The 15,860-nt window shown below is 43.6% G+C and overlaps 1 protein-coding gene across 1 annotated transcript; it reads right to left on the bottom strand.

The window, feature by feature from the left end:
* Window positions 1-3,368: 3,368 nt before the first annotated feature.
* On the bottom strand, window positions 3,369-14,146 carry usp31 (ubiquitin specific peptidase 31; the record flags this gene model as incomplete). The annotated part of the gene is made up of 16 exons (XM_079233084.1): window positions 3,369-4,858; window positions 5,827-5,979; window positions 6,172-6,330; window positions 6,443-6,668; window positions 7,562-7,681; window positions 8,085-8,214; window positions 9,919-9,996; window positions 10,862-10,956; window positions 11,088-11,199; window positions 11,379-11,559; window positions 11,656-11,803; window positions 12,130-12,265; window positions 12,755-12,847; window positions 12,935-13,029; window positions 13,341-13,475; window positions 13,622-14,146. The coding sequence occupies 16 exons, from the start codon at window positions 14,144-14,146 to the stop codon at window positions 3,369-3,371; spliced, it is 3,876 nt and encodes a 1,291-aa protein (XP_079089210.1).
* Window positions 14,147-15,860: the final 1,714 nt, after the last annotated feature.

Raw genomic sequence — 15,860 nt, 5'->3', positions numbered from 1 at the left:
GTGTTTCAACAGGTATATTTGGATTAATTGGAAGTATTCATATGGAGTATAGTCCTCGTCTGGTGGCGCAGTTTTTGGTAATTCAAACCTTCTTTAATTTATTTGATAAATGAGACGATTCTTGCTCGACCACTATTGTGTTGTATTTCATGTCCCTGTGCCAGAATACAGGACCACTGGGATTTAAATAGGGATTTTTATAACCGCTCTACAACATAATACAGAATTTAGACTCCAACCCGGATGCGTCCTTCATGAAGCCTCTAGTCTTACATGTCTAAATACAAAAGAGTAATGTAGGCAATGTGGTGGCTATAAACACAATTGTTACGGATGGATGAAGAGCTTTAAGATTTAAGTTCAGCTTTAAGTTCTGTACAGAAAAAATATTCAGTCATTAGCGTCACAAAGAGTTGGGTTGGACCCCTATTTAAATATCAAAAGCACAACGCAGGATGACTGATCCTTGTTTACATTGCCCAAAAAAAGTCAAAAGTCCTACTGCACTGGGTTTCCGCTACATGTGCTCCAACACGTGTGGAGGAACTAACAAACTAACAAACAAGTAGATATAACGGCATGATGAAGCCTTCAGACGACAACTTAACGACGGACTTTAAACACGATGACATAAAACCGTCCTGCTTTGATCCAAAGTGCCATGCACGAGTTCCTGATAGATTATAATGTGAAGTAGAAAAAGAGCAGCTACAGGAAGAGCGCCACATTTAAAAACAGCAGCGTGTTGTCTACGGGGTCCGTGGCCGCTTGAACACAGCAGCCTCTACGTCTGAAATGATGGTGGAGAGAGGGTCCGACTGCTGGTCAACTTACAGAGACAATTAGTAAATGAGTGGTCCCAGCAGTTTAACAGCAGGTTTAAATAGTGGTGGGGATAATGTGGGTTAAACATGTACTTTTATGGCATATTTAACTGCCAAAAGAGCTTTGATGAACAACTTTTGAGCTACAAATAATACTTTGCAACTCAAAGTTGGAGACACAGCTGTCGCTTTACAGCTAATTTTGACATCACAAGATGCTGAAAATGTCTTTAACTCTGACCTCCGACCCCAAAACAACTGCTCACACTCAAAGCCGGGCACATTAAGGCCACTTAAACAACACACAGGCGTGTTTAAATTGAGCGCCACTTCCTCTGAAACCATCTGAGAACAAATGTAAACCTGGTAGATGCTACAGAGAAACACTGTAGATCTATAAGTCAAGGATTATGCTAAGGGTAAAGTATAAAGTACTTACTAATGGTTGGATTATAATGGCATCGCCACATACATTCATTAAAAACATACACTGCGCTGGTATCTAATGTATGGATATTGCTATTGCATGAACTTTACAATGATAATGCTGATGGTTCAAAAGGAGAGTCAACCTCCTGCAAAGGACAGAACCCATGCATGTCTGCTAGTTGAGAAAACAGAGCCCACATATGCATGTTGGAACAGCTGTTAGAAGAAATGGAAGTTCTGGGACTATTAAACGGCTCATTTCAGCCTGATGAAGCAAATAAAATGGCGTTGTCTTCTCCAATGAGCTTCCACAGGTATGATAACTGCTGCAAACACTGAAGTGTGTGTGTGGTCACAGTTCTGAACATCAGCGTTTGAAAATATGCTCATTTAGGAAATATCAATGCCAGCGGAGCCTCGGCCTGTTGCAGCACCAGGTTTAGGAGAGGGGGGATTTCTATAAATGACCCCTGAAACATTGAGATGAATGAAGGCTTTTAGCCCCGTTTCACGATATGTGACATGTTCAAAATGAGATCATTTACTGTGTGTGTGTGTGTGTGTGTCTGTGTGTAAAAGAAAATGACTTTATCTATACAAAGTGCGAACAATACAACATTCCTACTCAGTGATGCGTACAGTAGTAGACTGCTATGTTGCCAAAGGCAATTATTTGTTTCCATGTACAGTATTGAAAGGCGCTTAAGATTATTTTCATCTTGCTCATGGAAAAAAGAAATGGGTTAGATACTATATATTGTGTCAATACCTGTATGTATGTGTATATGTATATATATATATATATATATATATATATATACACACACATACATACTTTGACTTTAAAGGGTTTCATTCCAAAAACATACCATCCCTTTTGAGAAAAAACTTCAAAAAGCATCTGATAAAATACATTTCTATCAAAAAAAGTTCTAGTATCAAAGAAAAATAAAGTTTTAAAATATTGAAAAATCTCTCTCAATGCCGCTTTGAATTCTTTCACATCTCAAATCTTTTTGGTCCAGGGCCATTTATAATGTCAATAATCAGGAAGATTTAAATGATCCGCTACGTATCGATCTTTGACATGAAAACGTACAATTACTTACAGTACATATAGTCTGCTTATGATTTTTCCTCCTCAGCTTTAGAGAAACTACCTATTAATCAATGCATGAGGTGTCTGGAGAAAAAGTGTTTAAAAAAAAAAAAAAAAAAAAGCAAGTTTAGCTCATTGATGGTCAATTTGATCGGCGTAAAACAATCAATGAGAAATACTGCGAGCACTTCTGTTATTTGGGAATGAAACTCTTTTGTGTGCGTATGTGTGAGCATCAACCCAGTTGCAGTATTTATCCAGAGATTATTTTTGATGTTACGGTACGGTCCTCTCTAATGCGGCGTTTTAAATGCTTAAAGAACAGCAGGGAGGTTTCAGCATCGACATCCAGCTTATTTCCATCTTAAAATCGTCAGAGAGGCAAACAGATGCATTGTGGGTGCATACGAAGTGAAAGCGCTTCTCGACCCGTTAATGTCTTTAAATGCATGAGCTGCTGCTTTTTAAATTTTTTTTAATCTGGTCCCGTCAGCAGGATATCTTGTGAGCAAACTAAACTTAATGTTTGCAGCTTTTCAAAAGATATAACAAGCCTCTCGTCTGAAGGAAAACGTAATTGGATTTTCGAGATACCAACAGGGAATTCTGTCAGCTGTCATATAAGCCTCCAGTACACACAATCAAACAGGTTTGTGCTGCACAGATGAATGCATATGGCACGCTCGTGATCCCTCAATGCCAGACGGCAGCGGGGCGCAGCAGGCGACGGCTCAGAAGGTGTAATTGGTAACAATACACACGGCTTGAAAAAACTACAACTGGCCGCATACCAAGAAACAGTTTGGCGCCTGAATATGCAGAGGATGCACGCTACTTTTTAAACCAGTGCAGAGAAGAATACTCAAAGCTGGCTGCCAACGTTCAAACCTCCGAGCCCCCTGATGCCGAAGGCGTAGCATCAAAAATGCGTCTGGTTACAAATACATCTGGCGCTCGCTGAAACTTAGGCACAAAGAAAATAGCTGCGTTATGTAAGGTCAATGTGAAGACGGGGATCATTGAGGCCTCTTTGTTGTACGTGCAGGAGATTGCATGCTTGTCGACAGCTTTCGGGACGACGCCATCCTGTCAAGGGGCTTCTTCCCGTTAGCGGGAGACTTGAGACTTACTTCAGAAGTGGAAGACTTGGACTTGCCAACGCTTAATAGAGTGCGACTGAGAGAGCTGGCGGGCTTGGAAGACTCCTTTGTCCCTGGCTTTGACTCCGCTCCGTGAGTCTCTGTGGAAGTCTGCGAGGACCCGGCGTCTCCCGTCTTCCCGGGAGCAGCGCCGACGTCCTTGGCTTGTCCGTTCTGCTTGCACGTCCTCTCCGAGGCTTTTTTGCCAAGCAGGGTGCTTTTCCCCAAATCAGCCGACCGGCGGCTTTCCCTCTGTCGGAGGGCGCTCTTGAAGAAAGACAGCCCCTTTTCCTCGGACTTGCTGCTGCGCTGCAGCTCTCTGGTGGACACGCTGGGGGAGCGCAGGCTAGTGACCGAGGAGCTGCTGCTGGAGCTCCTCACGGATCTCCGCTCGGGCCGGTTGCCTTCCCCGCTCTTCGACAGAGAGGAGCGGGCGGCCGAGCTGCCCCGCAGACCGTCCACCAGGGGGCTCGTGTGCATAGAATCTCTGCTGAAGCTCCTTTCCACCAGCCTCTTCCGACTACTGGTGGAGCTTTTCTCAGGGACGCTGGCGTTCTTCTGTGCAGTCGGCGACGGAGAAGCGGAGGACTGAGGTGTGGAGCGGACGAATGGCTTACGCTGTGGCGTTACGGCTACGGGTTGAGCGGCCTCCTTCGTTTTGGAGGGAGTTCCACAGGGCGTAGCGGTGCTTTTCTTGGCATTTACACCCTTTTCTTTAGTATTGCTCGCCTTCTTGCCTTTCACAGGAGTACTGGAAGACTCAGCAGTGCAGGTCTTATGGGTTGAGCACAAACGCTTTTTGGAGGTTTTCTCTTGCTCCACTTTACTGGAACTCTTCGAGGAGCCTGAGCTTTCTGCCTTTACGGCGAATCCTCCGATACTGCTCTTACGTTTCTGTTCTTTGGAGGGAGTCGCTTGGACGGGGAGAATGTTTTGGTCTACAGCTGTTATCTGGTTGTTGTTTTCAGTCGACTCGTTTTTGGTGCTCTTCTTTTCCACCGGAGTGGGAGCCCTGCAGTACATCATGTCCAGGAACCTTGTATTGTTGTCCTGGTCACTGACGTTGCTCTCCATCATGGACACGGGAGTCCTGCTGCCAAAGTAGCGTTCGTGTCTGCTGTAGCTGCCAAAACAGGACGTGGACACTTTGTCGTCGCAGGCCTCTCCTATCCGCTCTAGAGGAGGGGAACATCGAGAGTCGAGGGAGAAACGAGAGGGCGAGTTGGATCTCATGTGCAGCTTCGCGGAGAGAGACCAGGAGGGCTTTATCCCGCTGTCGTTGAAGGCTAAAGGGCTGGCGATGGACGACCTGGAGGACGAGCTCTGATGCTGGATGCTCCTCACAAAAGGGCGGGCCGAGAATCCTCCTAAAAATCAAAAGAAACATTAAACAAATGACATTTATAGGCATTTCTTCATTGTGAGATTTGTTTCTCCAAGTAAATATTTCTGTGTTATGTGGTTGGGAACTGGTTCTCCAGTTTCTTCCCGATCAGCTAAAATCTTCCCGCCACAATGACTACCAGCAATAAAATAATATATTTGTTAAGTACTGATGCAGCAAATACATATTTAGACATTAAGATTAAGAGGAGTTTAGAAAAAAATGGTTGTACACGTAACATAATTTGGCAGCATTATCCGTTGTGATATATATGTGAAAGTTGTAGTAAAATACTTTGCCTGGCCAAGAATTTTTGTGGGACGTTGCTGACTCAGGAGTGTTAAACAGAGCAGACTTTGATAATAACCACAAACAGAAGCCCAAGCCAACATCCGTCTCTATTTGGATTCACTCGCTATGTCAGGTTTCCCACAGTTTCTGTGCTCGCAAGTCACGTCACTTTCTGGCTTGTTCCTTTTAATATTCTCCCTTTTTAAAAATGAATAATGGAACGAGGTTGAGGTGGGAGAGTCCCTGACTATTAACATCTGGGAAACCTTGGTGGTATCTTTTGATTCCAACAGAAACATTGTCAGTGGAAGGAGAGTTGCACTTTGTTCAAAGGTTTGAGTTGTTTGTTTTAAAAAAAGTAAAAAACAACACTGTCTCTTTGAAGATGGTCTATAACTTTATAACGCATGGTTTGCCGTGTGTTGTTTTTATATTGGTTTTGGTCTTCTGAGTTTAAAAAAGGTCCAATCTCATCTGCTGGATGGTTGGTTTTGCTTTTCCAAAGATCAAAGTCAGAAGCTAACGCTGACCTTTTGTGCTTCTGTTAGAACTACGAAACATAACAGGAGGCGAGGACAGCAGCAGTCCGAGTGCGGGGAAAATGTCCACAAGGCCGCTCCACAAACACATACAATCTGACGCCTGTAAACATCGTCTCACCGTCATCTTCATTACGCTCTACTGGGAACTCGACCGACTCGGCCAGTGATGCCAGAGAGGTGCGTCTGGATGAGCCTCCAGAAGCCAAGCTAGCAGGCCTGCTGCCAGGCAGCCGGTTGATCCAGTGGTCACACAGGGATGAGCTGGTGGAGCCTGCGTAAAAGACAATTGTGAGGTATGTTATCCTCACATAATATTGTAATTTCCTGTAAAGTCTGAGAATGTGTGGTAGGTACATGCACATTACAATCAGCACCTAATCGTCTGTCACAATGGTACTGAAGTATACCTTTGGCCTATGTCTATGCAGATATTGTAATAAATAGATAGGAGACAAATACTGACCAGCAACCGAGCTGTTGGCCGACCAGGAGGGAATAACTGTCCTCCGCTGGTAGAACAATATATAAGCCGTCTGCTGGCACACGTCATCGTCGGCTACTGGTGAAACCTCACTGTCATCAAAGCAGTACCACTGACCATCGATGGAGTTCTTGCAGTAGGCTGCGAGTGCAAAGCAAAAGGGAGGAACGGGTTGAAATGGATGAGGAACACAGAACTATAAGGTCTTCTTCTCATGCGACATTTGAGCCGGGACAGTTGTCCATAGTGTTACCTGTGTAGTGGCCTCCGTGCATGTTCCCATGGTGGTTGCACACAGCATACAGGTCATACAGGTAGTCATCGGGGTTTCTTCCCAGGCCGTATGGGCGTCTCCAAGGGGACCAATGGGAGGGTAGACTCCAGCTGCTCTGGCTTCTCTTAACCACATGAGGTGCCATGTCCATGCCCATCAGCGGGAACCTCACCATGTTCTGCATCTTCACCCTCCGGTCCCCCTCCTGGAACAGAGGCCAAGATAAACACTTCAGTATTTAGGGGTCGGCTGCAGCCTGCCTACTTGTTGCAGCCTGTAGGACTTGCAGGGTTCATACACATTTTGACCAATGGATTTCCATGACTTAAAACCAAATTTCCATGACAAAACATTTTGTGAAATCTCGGTGTATACATGAAAAAGTAAGAAAATGTAGTATTTGTGTAGTACAGCGTACCTTAAATGACACAAATGAATGAGAGACAATAGTTTGATTAAAAGAATAAACATTTATATAGATGCCTGTATGTATGTCTGCTTATATTTTGAGCGTCTTTCTTTTAAAAGCATATTCATTATTTAAAACTCAGCGTAAATGAACGTCATGAACACATGAATATAACACATTTCCATGACTTTTCCAAAACTTTTGGGATTTTAATTTTTTCATGACCGTAAGAACCCTGCACTTGTTTTAGGGTGATGCGTTACCCGCTTCAGGCAGAACCAGGAAGTCGCAGTTTATTTGGGGTTTGATGAAAAGTAGCTACAATCATTACGAAGGACTTTTAGCTGTGTGATTAGTTGTTTTGGGTGCCAGCGAGCAGTTTTCTTACATTTAAGATAAACTTAGTCAAACATATAAAAGGATAATACATTTAAATATCTTGAGAAACACCCTGAGGCTGGGCCTCGTTTAAAATGTGTCAATGTTGGTGCAAACTCGGTATCGGAGTTTCAGTACCAATAAAAACATTTTCTCTGGAGCGCCTTGGTAGCTGAGTGGTTACAATGCATGCCACATAACCGCCACGTCCCAGGCTAGATGCCGGCCTTTTGTTGCACGTCATATCCTTTGTTCTTCATACACAGACAGTCACATTTCTATGTGAAAAGTGTTCAGTTGAGCTAAAATACCTGTCTGAACCTCTTGAGATGCAGTATGAGCACATCCGGCAGCGTCCACAGGCTGAGCTTGATGCGGCCCTGCTGCAGCTGCTTGCAGTGGGGACAGCGCCAGGCGTCGTCTGGAGCCAGCTGAAACACACACAACATACACAGCAGCCATCAAGGACGAGCTCCAACCACACTGCTTATAAAACAGGCCTCGCACGGGACGAGGCCTTGAGTTTTTCCTCTCGTTTCCCTCGTTTCTCCTCAAGAGCGTTCGCAGGCAAGTCAAACCACAGAGTATGTGTAGGCCTGCGCTCAGTATTTTCCAAACATAGCATTAGAAGTCAAATACACAGTAAAACCACAGAGTGAACGGATTTTGGAATTTTAGCAGAGGAATGATAAACCGGTGATGAGGAGACGAATGAGGCCGTGCTTCAAAACATACTTCCCACTGATATGTTGCACGGCAAATTCAAGATGCATTTTCTAATGTCAAACTACTGACTCAAATACACAAACACAGCTGATAACTGCGAAGCGTTACCTCCTCCTCCTTGGTGTAGAGCTGGAAGCACTGAGCGAGGGTGCAGGCCTGCGGCTGGTGATGTTGTTCCCTGTGCAGATACACACTCTCAGCATCAGGAATGTACTCCTCCTCAGTGTGTCCAAACAGACTGCGGGAACACGAAGCATTCATTCATTCAACAGCAAAGTCAGGCGGGGATCGTGAGCTCTGCCGTGAGGTTTTGGTAAAACTGCTTATTGGTAAAGAAATGTAATATTACAAGACGTTTGACACATCACAGTGATCCAGTTGGTCCTTTGATATAATAATAACTGGCATAAATCACATACGATAATTAGTACTTCTCAAAGTATCGGCTCTTGCAGCCGCATGGTAAAGGGCTGAGAACCGCTTCACAAATATTAAGTACAGGCTTGAGTATTAACTCAATGTCTCGCAGGGATTTTGCGCCATATGTTGCCAAAGACCGTTGCTCGTGCCAAACTGGAACGTTGATGAGCTGCACAGGATTTGTGATCAAGATGTGACTCCCATTTGACGAGCAAAGGCTGTGTATGTGTGTTAATCACGTAAAGTAATTAGTTTAAGTGAGGAAATGGGAGCGGACATGTTGTTGATTGTGTGGGCGGAATTTACTTGTGGTTTAAAACCACAAGCGTTTCAAAGCAAGACCATTTGCCGGTAGATTAAGCAATTAGATTTTTGAAAAGCAAATAATGTGAATAGCAGAGAGTAGCCTGTTTAATTATTCTTTGATCAGATAGTTCCTGTTTTACAGGGGTAGGGATATGACAAAGGCATATAAAAGGCGGTTATATGGCATGCATTGTAAAAACTTCTCTACCAAGGCGCTCCAGAAACATTGTTTGTATTGGTCCTGAAGCTCTGATATCGTGTGTGCACCAACATTGAAACATTAAAAACGAGGCCCAGCCCCGCTCAGGGTGTTTAAGAGATTTATTTGTATTATCCTTTTATAGGTTTGACTAAGTTCATCTTAAATGTAAGAAAAAAAGGGAGGCACAAATCTGAATAAAACTGATGGCGAAAGCGACTGCATTATGCAGTATTCCTGCAGGAACTGTCAAGTTAAGCAAAGGCTTTGCATGTGTGGTAACCACATAAAGTAATTAGCTTAAGTGAGGAAACAAGAGCGGACATGTTGTTGACCGTGTGGGACTCTGGTGTTTACTTGTGGTTTAAAACCACAGCCGTTTCAAATTAAGACTATTTGCAGTTTGATTATGCAACTAGATTTTTCAAAAGCAAATAAAGTGAATAGCAGATGCACTTCCAAAGAGGTTTAGTCCCGTAATGGCCCATGTGAGGATTTGTTTCACTTGACAGTTCCTGCAGAAATCCTGCGTAATGCAGTAACTGTTACCATCAGTATTATTGAGATTTTAGCCTCACCTTAAACTGCCACACTGTCTTCTTAACTGGAAGGTGCAGCAATGTGTGGGCATGCTTATTTTTTGTGAATGTGACCGCTGCAAAATTCAGGCCTACTTATTACTTTTTTTACATTAAAACTGATGCCATCATCTCAATCGTGCTTTCTACATAACTGCTTACACAGACAATCTTGTTAACCTGCCCGTTAAGGCATGGCCTTCAATAGAATTACAGTAGATTACACCTTCAATGTCATGTCCACAAAGCAAGTTATTCAAATGAACACCATTGTTAATGTGACTTGTGTGTGCAGTCTAGCTTTGTGAAATTCACTATCATGTTTCCAATGAAGATTACAGCAAACTAATGTCAACACCGGGCTTCCGTTTCATTCTGTGCAGAGCAAACATACTGGAGATAAAAATAAAGGTATCAATAATTAATCTTTTCCACTCACTAGTCCTTGGTCTCTTTGTCCCACTCGACCACAATCTTCACGTGTGGCGGCCCCCCCTGTCCACAGGACTTGTATGCTCTGCAGTGGAAACAACAACAGTGGGGAACAAATGAGGCCATTTAGTCAGGTGAGGTGCATGATGGGATTCCATACACTTTCACTGATGCCGCTGGATGCTAGAAAGAAAAGCTTTTCCTGGGTAAAGGTTGTGTGCCATATCATCTACATGCAGCTTCAAACAGGGTCAATGTGAAGACAATACATTTAGAAGATGGTTTATGGTAAATTAAATGATGTAGTTACTCTCAAAGAGCAGATATAAATTGAAATGTAATATATATTTCTGCAGTTATAAAAGTGTGTGTAAAGCAGACAATAATATATACACAGAGAGAGATTCTAGTTCTCATGTAAGCACCTATCAATCACTTACAGTGATGCCAAAAAAACACTTTGATTTCACTTTGATTCTTGCACCACTATTGAGCAACAATGTTGTGACGTTTTGTTGTTGCAAACTGTAATAAGCCAAACATGCTGAACTGGCTTTTTTTTTTTATTTTTTATTTTTTTACAAACAGTCAGAATCATGTCAGGACATGTCACCAAAGCAGCAGAAGAAAAGAACTGATGGGGCAAGTGTTCAGAGAGAAGATTAACGAGATGATGTCATTCTGACTTCACCCCAGGACCGACGGTCACGCCTGTCTTTACCGCTTTGTGCACATGTACAGTGTTTGCTTGGAAGAGGTAACGCTCAAGATGGAAACAACTAAAATATCTTCCAAATGTTTGATTTAATATAAACGCGCCAATTCAAATAGATTATAGCATTGTTAAAACAAAAGCCTGTGTATATTTGCCTCGTAACATCGACTTTGTACTGACTGTGTGTAAAAGACAAATATGACATTTAGATGTTGTATTAAACAGCAGAACTAACCTTTCCACGGTCGGGTGACACAGCGGTCGCTCATCTTGGGGAAGGAGGTAGGTGATGCCGACAACGCCAACCACCCGGAGACTGAAAGGTCCAACCTGTGCAGGGACACCACTGTTAGTGCGTTGAGCTTATTAACACGGTGCAGTCATGTGTCTGTCCAGGCCGGCTTGCTGTGTGCAGCATCAGCTTATTTATTGTACAGAAAAGCAGCTCCTCCTCCTCCTACCTGAATGTAGACCCCTGGCCTCAGAAGGTGGCGCATTTTCTCCAGGATCTCTTTCTGCAGAGCATCCCAGGTCACAGTGCGCTCCATGTACAGTACAAACGGAAGGCCGAACCTAAAACAACAACGTGTGCTCAATGAGCTCTTATTTCACCAAGAGGCTTTGAACGACACCAATAGCCCATTGCTTGCATTTTTCAGAATTGGATATTGTGTCATGATGATTCCCCAATCTGTATTATTGACAAGAAAAAAGGTCATTTATAGCATAACATAATATTGAGATTGCCGTACCTCTTTCCTTGGTGGCCGGAACAAGCCCTGTTACACACCAGAAGGATAATCTTTTCTGGTCCCAGGTTTTTATTAGGCGATGCAGTTAAAGGTGTCATGGCCCCTTGCATGAAAGAGGAAGTCCTGCTGATTTCTGTCCCATATTTTAAGTTGTTATGATTCAGGTTTGCCAGAAGACTTCCTGTGAAAGAGAAACAAGTCTCGATAAATTTCCCTTCATACATCTTGTGTGGGGAAAAACATCTGAAGATTTCCTCAAATATTAAGTACAATTTACCTCTTTTTGTGCGTATATTTTCCAGTTTGAAGGTCTCTGGGGTCTCAAAGGCAAATATAGAATCGCTCTCTTGAATGATTTCAAGATCATCGTCATCATCGCAAAATGAACGGTGAAAGCCATCATAGTACATTTCAGTCAAAACAAACTGAAAGAGAAGAAAAGAGTACATTTAAAAACGTTGTGTCCAGTTTCTTTAATGTTTTATAGTTATAGCAAAGATAACTTTTACTCTCCTGGCATTTTCCTCCTGCCAGCTTTAATCAACGTTGGCACTCAGTTGCTGCAGCCCGAAGGACAACTGTCTTTAAAAATGTCTTTCTCTATATGGAGTCCACTTTATAAAAAGAAGTGGGTTCATGACAAACTACTGCTCCGAGGTACAACTGGCTTAAGGAACAGTGAGCTAACATTGAGTGACTGGACCACGGTCTCTCTGTGAGACCCTGAGCTGATCGGAGACAGGAATAGTACCTGGTCCATCGGGATCTTGGTCTCACGTGACACGGCATCTCTGAGGCGATAGACGGTACTGTTGAGGGGAACAGCAACTCCAATCCTCATACAGTGAGAGTACTTCCCCTGGTAAACCACTGTCACGTACAGGGGCCTGGCAAAAACAGGTAATACAAATAAAAACATACTCTTATCACGTACTTTGCTATGCAGGAATGGCTGCTCCTGTTTTAAAGACATGGTTCACATGTATTTCAGTGGAAAGATGTGAGAAACATTTTTTTTCTGAACTGATGACACACTGTTGTGTTGGTTAGAAAGGGTGAACTCCTCCTGCACCCTAAGCGCCACCACACACCGGGTTACATTCCATCTCCTGTAACAACACATACTGATATTTGACTCAAGTTCTCGTAAACTCGAACAAGGTGTCAACCCTTTGAAGAACTTCAATAAATCACACTTGTTTGGATGGTAGAAAAGGACAGCCCACTTTTTTTTTAAACCTTCATTAAAAGATGTTTGCATTTGTAAATGTTTACTTTAGTTATGCACAAGGGGTTAAACCTGTATGAAGCTTATAAACCAGTAATATTTAGTCAACATGTGATGCCCTGTTCACTGATCACACAGAGTAACTCACCGTGTGTGCGGCAGTGGGATCGGTAGCGAGATGCAGAGGAAGGGATCAAACGTATTGCTTTGCTTTTGACAATGTGGGCAAGTAAGAGAAGACCTGTTGGAAAACAAATGTATTTTAATATTATGTGGCGAGACTGGTTCAAATAAAAAACATGCAAGTTTTATTAGATATAAAGTGTACCTGTACTGAGCCTGAAATAGTTCTTGGACAAAAGACCCGGCAGAGAGAGGGGGAGATGGCCCCTCTAAGCTTTGATCGTCTTCTTCAATGGGGGGCTGAACAAACACAAACAGGTTTTACTGGTCAGATCTACAGGTCATGAACAATACCAGCCTATCAGGTTCGGCTCCAGCGACTAAGGAGGAAAAACAAGACCAGGCAAGTCGAGATGAGTAAGAATGTGAAGGCAGCTCATTGTGAGTGACCAGGATCATTTTAACACCCAATCTATAACGCAATGAAACAAAACAGTTTTTACCTTTCCTGATTTAAAGGATTGCATGGCTGTGCCACATGCAATCACTGCTGTTCAACAAAAAACAACCACCGATGCTCACAATAACCCGCACAAGTCCTCGAAACACACCTTTATAGCCGGCCTGATGTTGGGGTTGACTGTGTTGAGGTCCTCGTGTACTCGGTCCAGCAGCCACAGCAGAAACTCCTGAGCATCGTGCTGAGCATTCCCTTTAAACTGGGTGGCATTTTTCGACACAGCATTCTGCAAAAAAAAAACAAGAACGGTGCCAAAGGGTCACAAGGCACGCAATGTCAACATCTCGGGAGTGAACTTAAATATGTTGGTCATGAAGTGTATTTTATGAATGAACATAACTTAAGTACTGGCACTTTCACAGTAAGATTTACCTTAAAATCCCTGCTATGCTGCGGGGTATACTCAAAGGTCCACAAGGCCCGCATGAGTCCTGACAGCTGCTCTGTAACTTCTCCTTTGGACAGAGGACCCTTCTTCTGCAGATGCACGCCATTTGTCTTTGCTCTGCCTTCCTCCTGCTCCTCGCCTTTGTAGTGCTCCAAAACGAGGTACTCTGCAAAGAGCTCAGTGTTGCTGAGACACTGCAGAACCGCGTTCATGAAGCAGGTGTTCCCGTGGTTCTTGAGGCCAGACACTCCGGGAACTCTCTCCCCAGACAGGAAACCCGCGAGGTCCCCATCCTCCATGGGCACGTCTTTGCTCCCAGGCTTAAAAGTGGCAAACCCTCCATCGTCTTTCTCATCTTCCGCTTGCACTTCAGATCCGTAGTGTGACAGCGCGGTCAGTGTCCTCAGGAATCTGCTCATAAAACTGCCCACGGAGCGGACGGAGCCTCGCCGGAAGAGCTTCTTGCTGAAGCTGGACTTTTTGTCCTTGATCGCGGCTTTGCAAGACATGATTCCGGTTTCACTGGCGTTACAACTCAGGCTGATGTGCTGATGTGAAGAAGAAGAAGAAGATGAAGATGAAGAGGAAGAAGAGCCGTCTCCCCGGCTGCTTTCTGCGGCTCCATCTCACAACACGTAGTCAGCAAAGACTGCAGGCAACGTCAGGTGTGTTCGCTGACCTTAGTAATGCCATTTTAGTTGAGGTGTCTGCATGCAAACTCATTTCACTTGTCAAGTAACGTTAGGATTTTCGTGCACTACAACCTCGTCATAATAAAACTGTCCCAAGGCCAATTACCTAATTACTTAAGAGGCGTCACACAAACATCGCTGCGGTCTGTTGTTTATGTCTGCAACTTGCTCCAGCGTTGCCTTGTTTTCGCGGTTTACTACCCCGGGCAGCAATGCATCAACATCGGTTATGCTGGAGGCGAAGGCAGCGGAGCTAGCCGCTTAGCTAACGCTGGCGCTCGCTACAATAACAACAAGAGCAGCAGAAACAACAACCGACCGGCTCGGCCGAGATGTTCACGTTCACCGGAAGCTGGTAGTCCGCCATGGTTTGCAGGGAATGGCAGTTGGAGTGGAAAGTGTGTCCGAAATGTGGTTACGCTCACATTTGTCACATATTTAGAGGCACATTCGGGCTAAGCTAACAGCAGAATCGTTTTCACTTCTTCTTCGTCTTCTTCTTGTTCGTGTTTGTTTTGGCAGCTGGTGGGTGAGCTGGTTTACTGACACGTCACCGCCACCTGGTGGACTGGAGGGAGAGCGGCAGCCTGGCAGTAGTGCAGCCAAATACACTCACTAACCCTGTTTCTTTTAGTGTAGACATAGCCTGCCATTTGAATGGCCAATAATTGTACATACTGATGAATATTACTTATATAATAATAATAATATAATTTAATTTGCAGTTGCATTACTTTAAGGAAGAAAATCTGCAGCACCCTGTAACCCTAATCAGAGCAATATATAAATCAATAATGAATAATGTATATAGATATATTCACAAATAATTAATTGCCATGACTTTGAAGAGTATTCTGTTCATGCTTAAATGCACGTCAATTGGTGTATAACCAATGTAATGGTAAACTAGGACAGGTAAAATATGTTGCTATATACTACACACTATTTTTCAGCTGCAGATTTAGTTGGCCAATAAACCAGACATTGAGATGGCCAATCAATAGTCCAAAATGTGTTTGTTTTAGTGGTGGCCTGCACTTTTTCGATGAGGAAGCCTTTATGACCAAATATCTGAGAGCTGGGTTATTGTGCAGACTACTTGTTCTCTACTTGGCAGCCTAAAGGTCACACTTGTATGAGGGCCTCAACCCACTTGGGATGCCCCCAAAAGGGCGCCAGACAGCTTGAAAAGTACTGTGACGTCTCTGTTATCATTGGCAGACACCATGTGTGCAGTAAGTATATATTTTTATAAAAGAATGACGTGTAATTCCTCTATTTCTTTGTTCATGTCTGTACCCAACACATCCAAATAACATGTTAGCCAGATAACTGCGGAAAAGTTACTCCTCAGGTCGCCACGTCGTAGGTGCTAATGAGAACGTGACACTGAGTTGGTGGCTAACGCACAAGTCAGAGTATTTTAATCGGTGTGAATCATCCTTCTGAACTGAATATGTTTTCCTTCAATTGTGTAGGCGGAGAAGATGGATAAAGACAGTAGAGAAGAAGAAATACACCCACAAAGATC

Source organism: Taurulus bubalis (assembly GCF_910589615.1).
Source record: "Taurulus bubalis genome assembly, chromosome: 17".
NCBI classification, from domain to species: domain Eukaryota; kingdom Metazoa; phylum Chordata; class Actinopteri; order Perciformes; family Cottidae; genus Taurulus; species Taurulus bubalis.
Note: the sequence above shows the minus strand (reverse complement) of the source record. Positions and strands in the feature narration are given on the sequence as shown.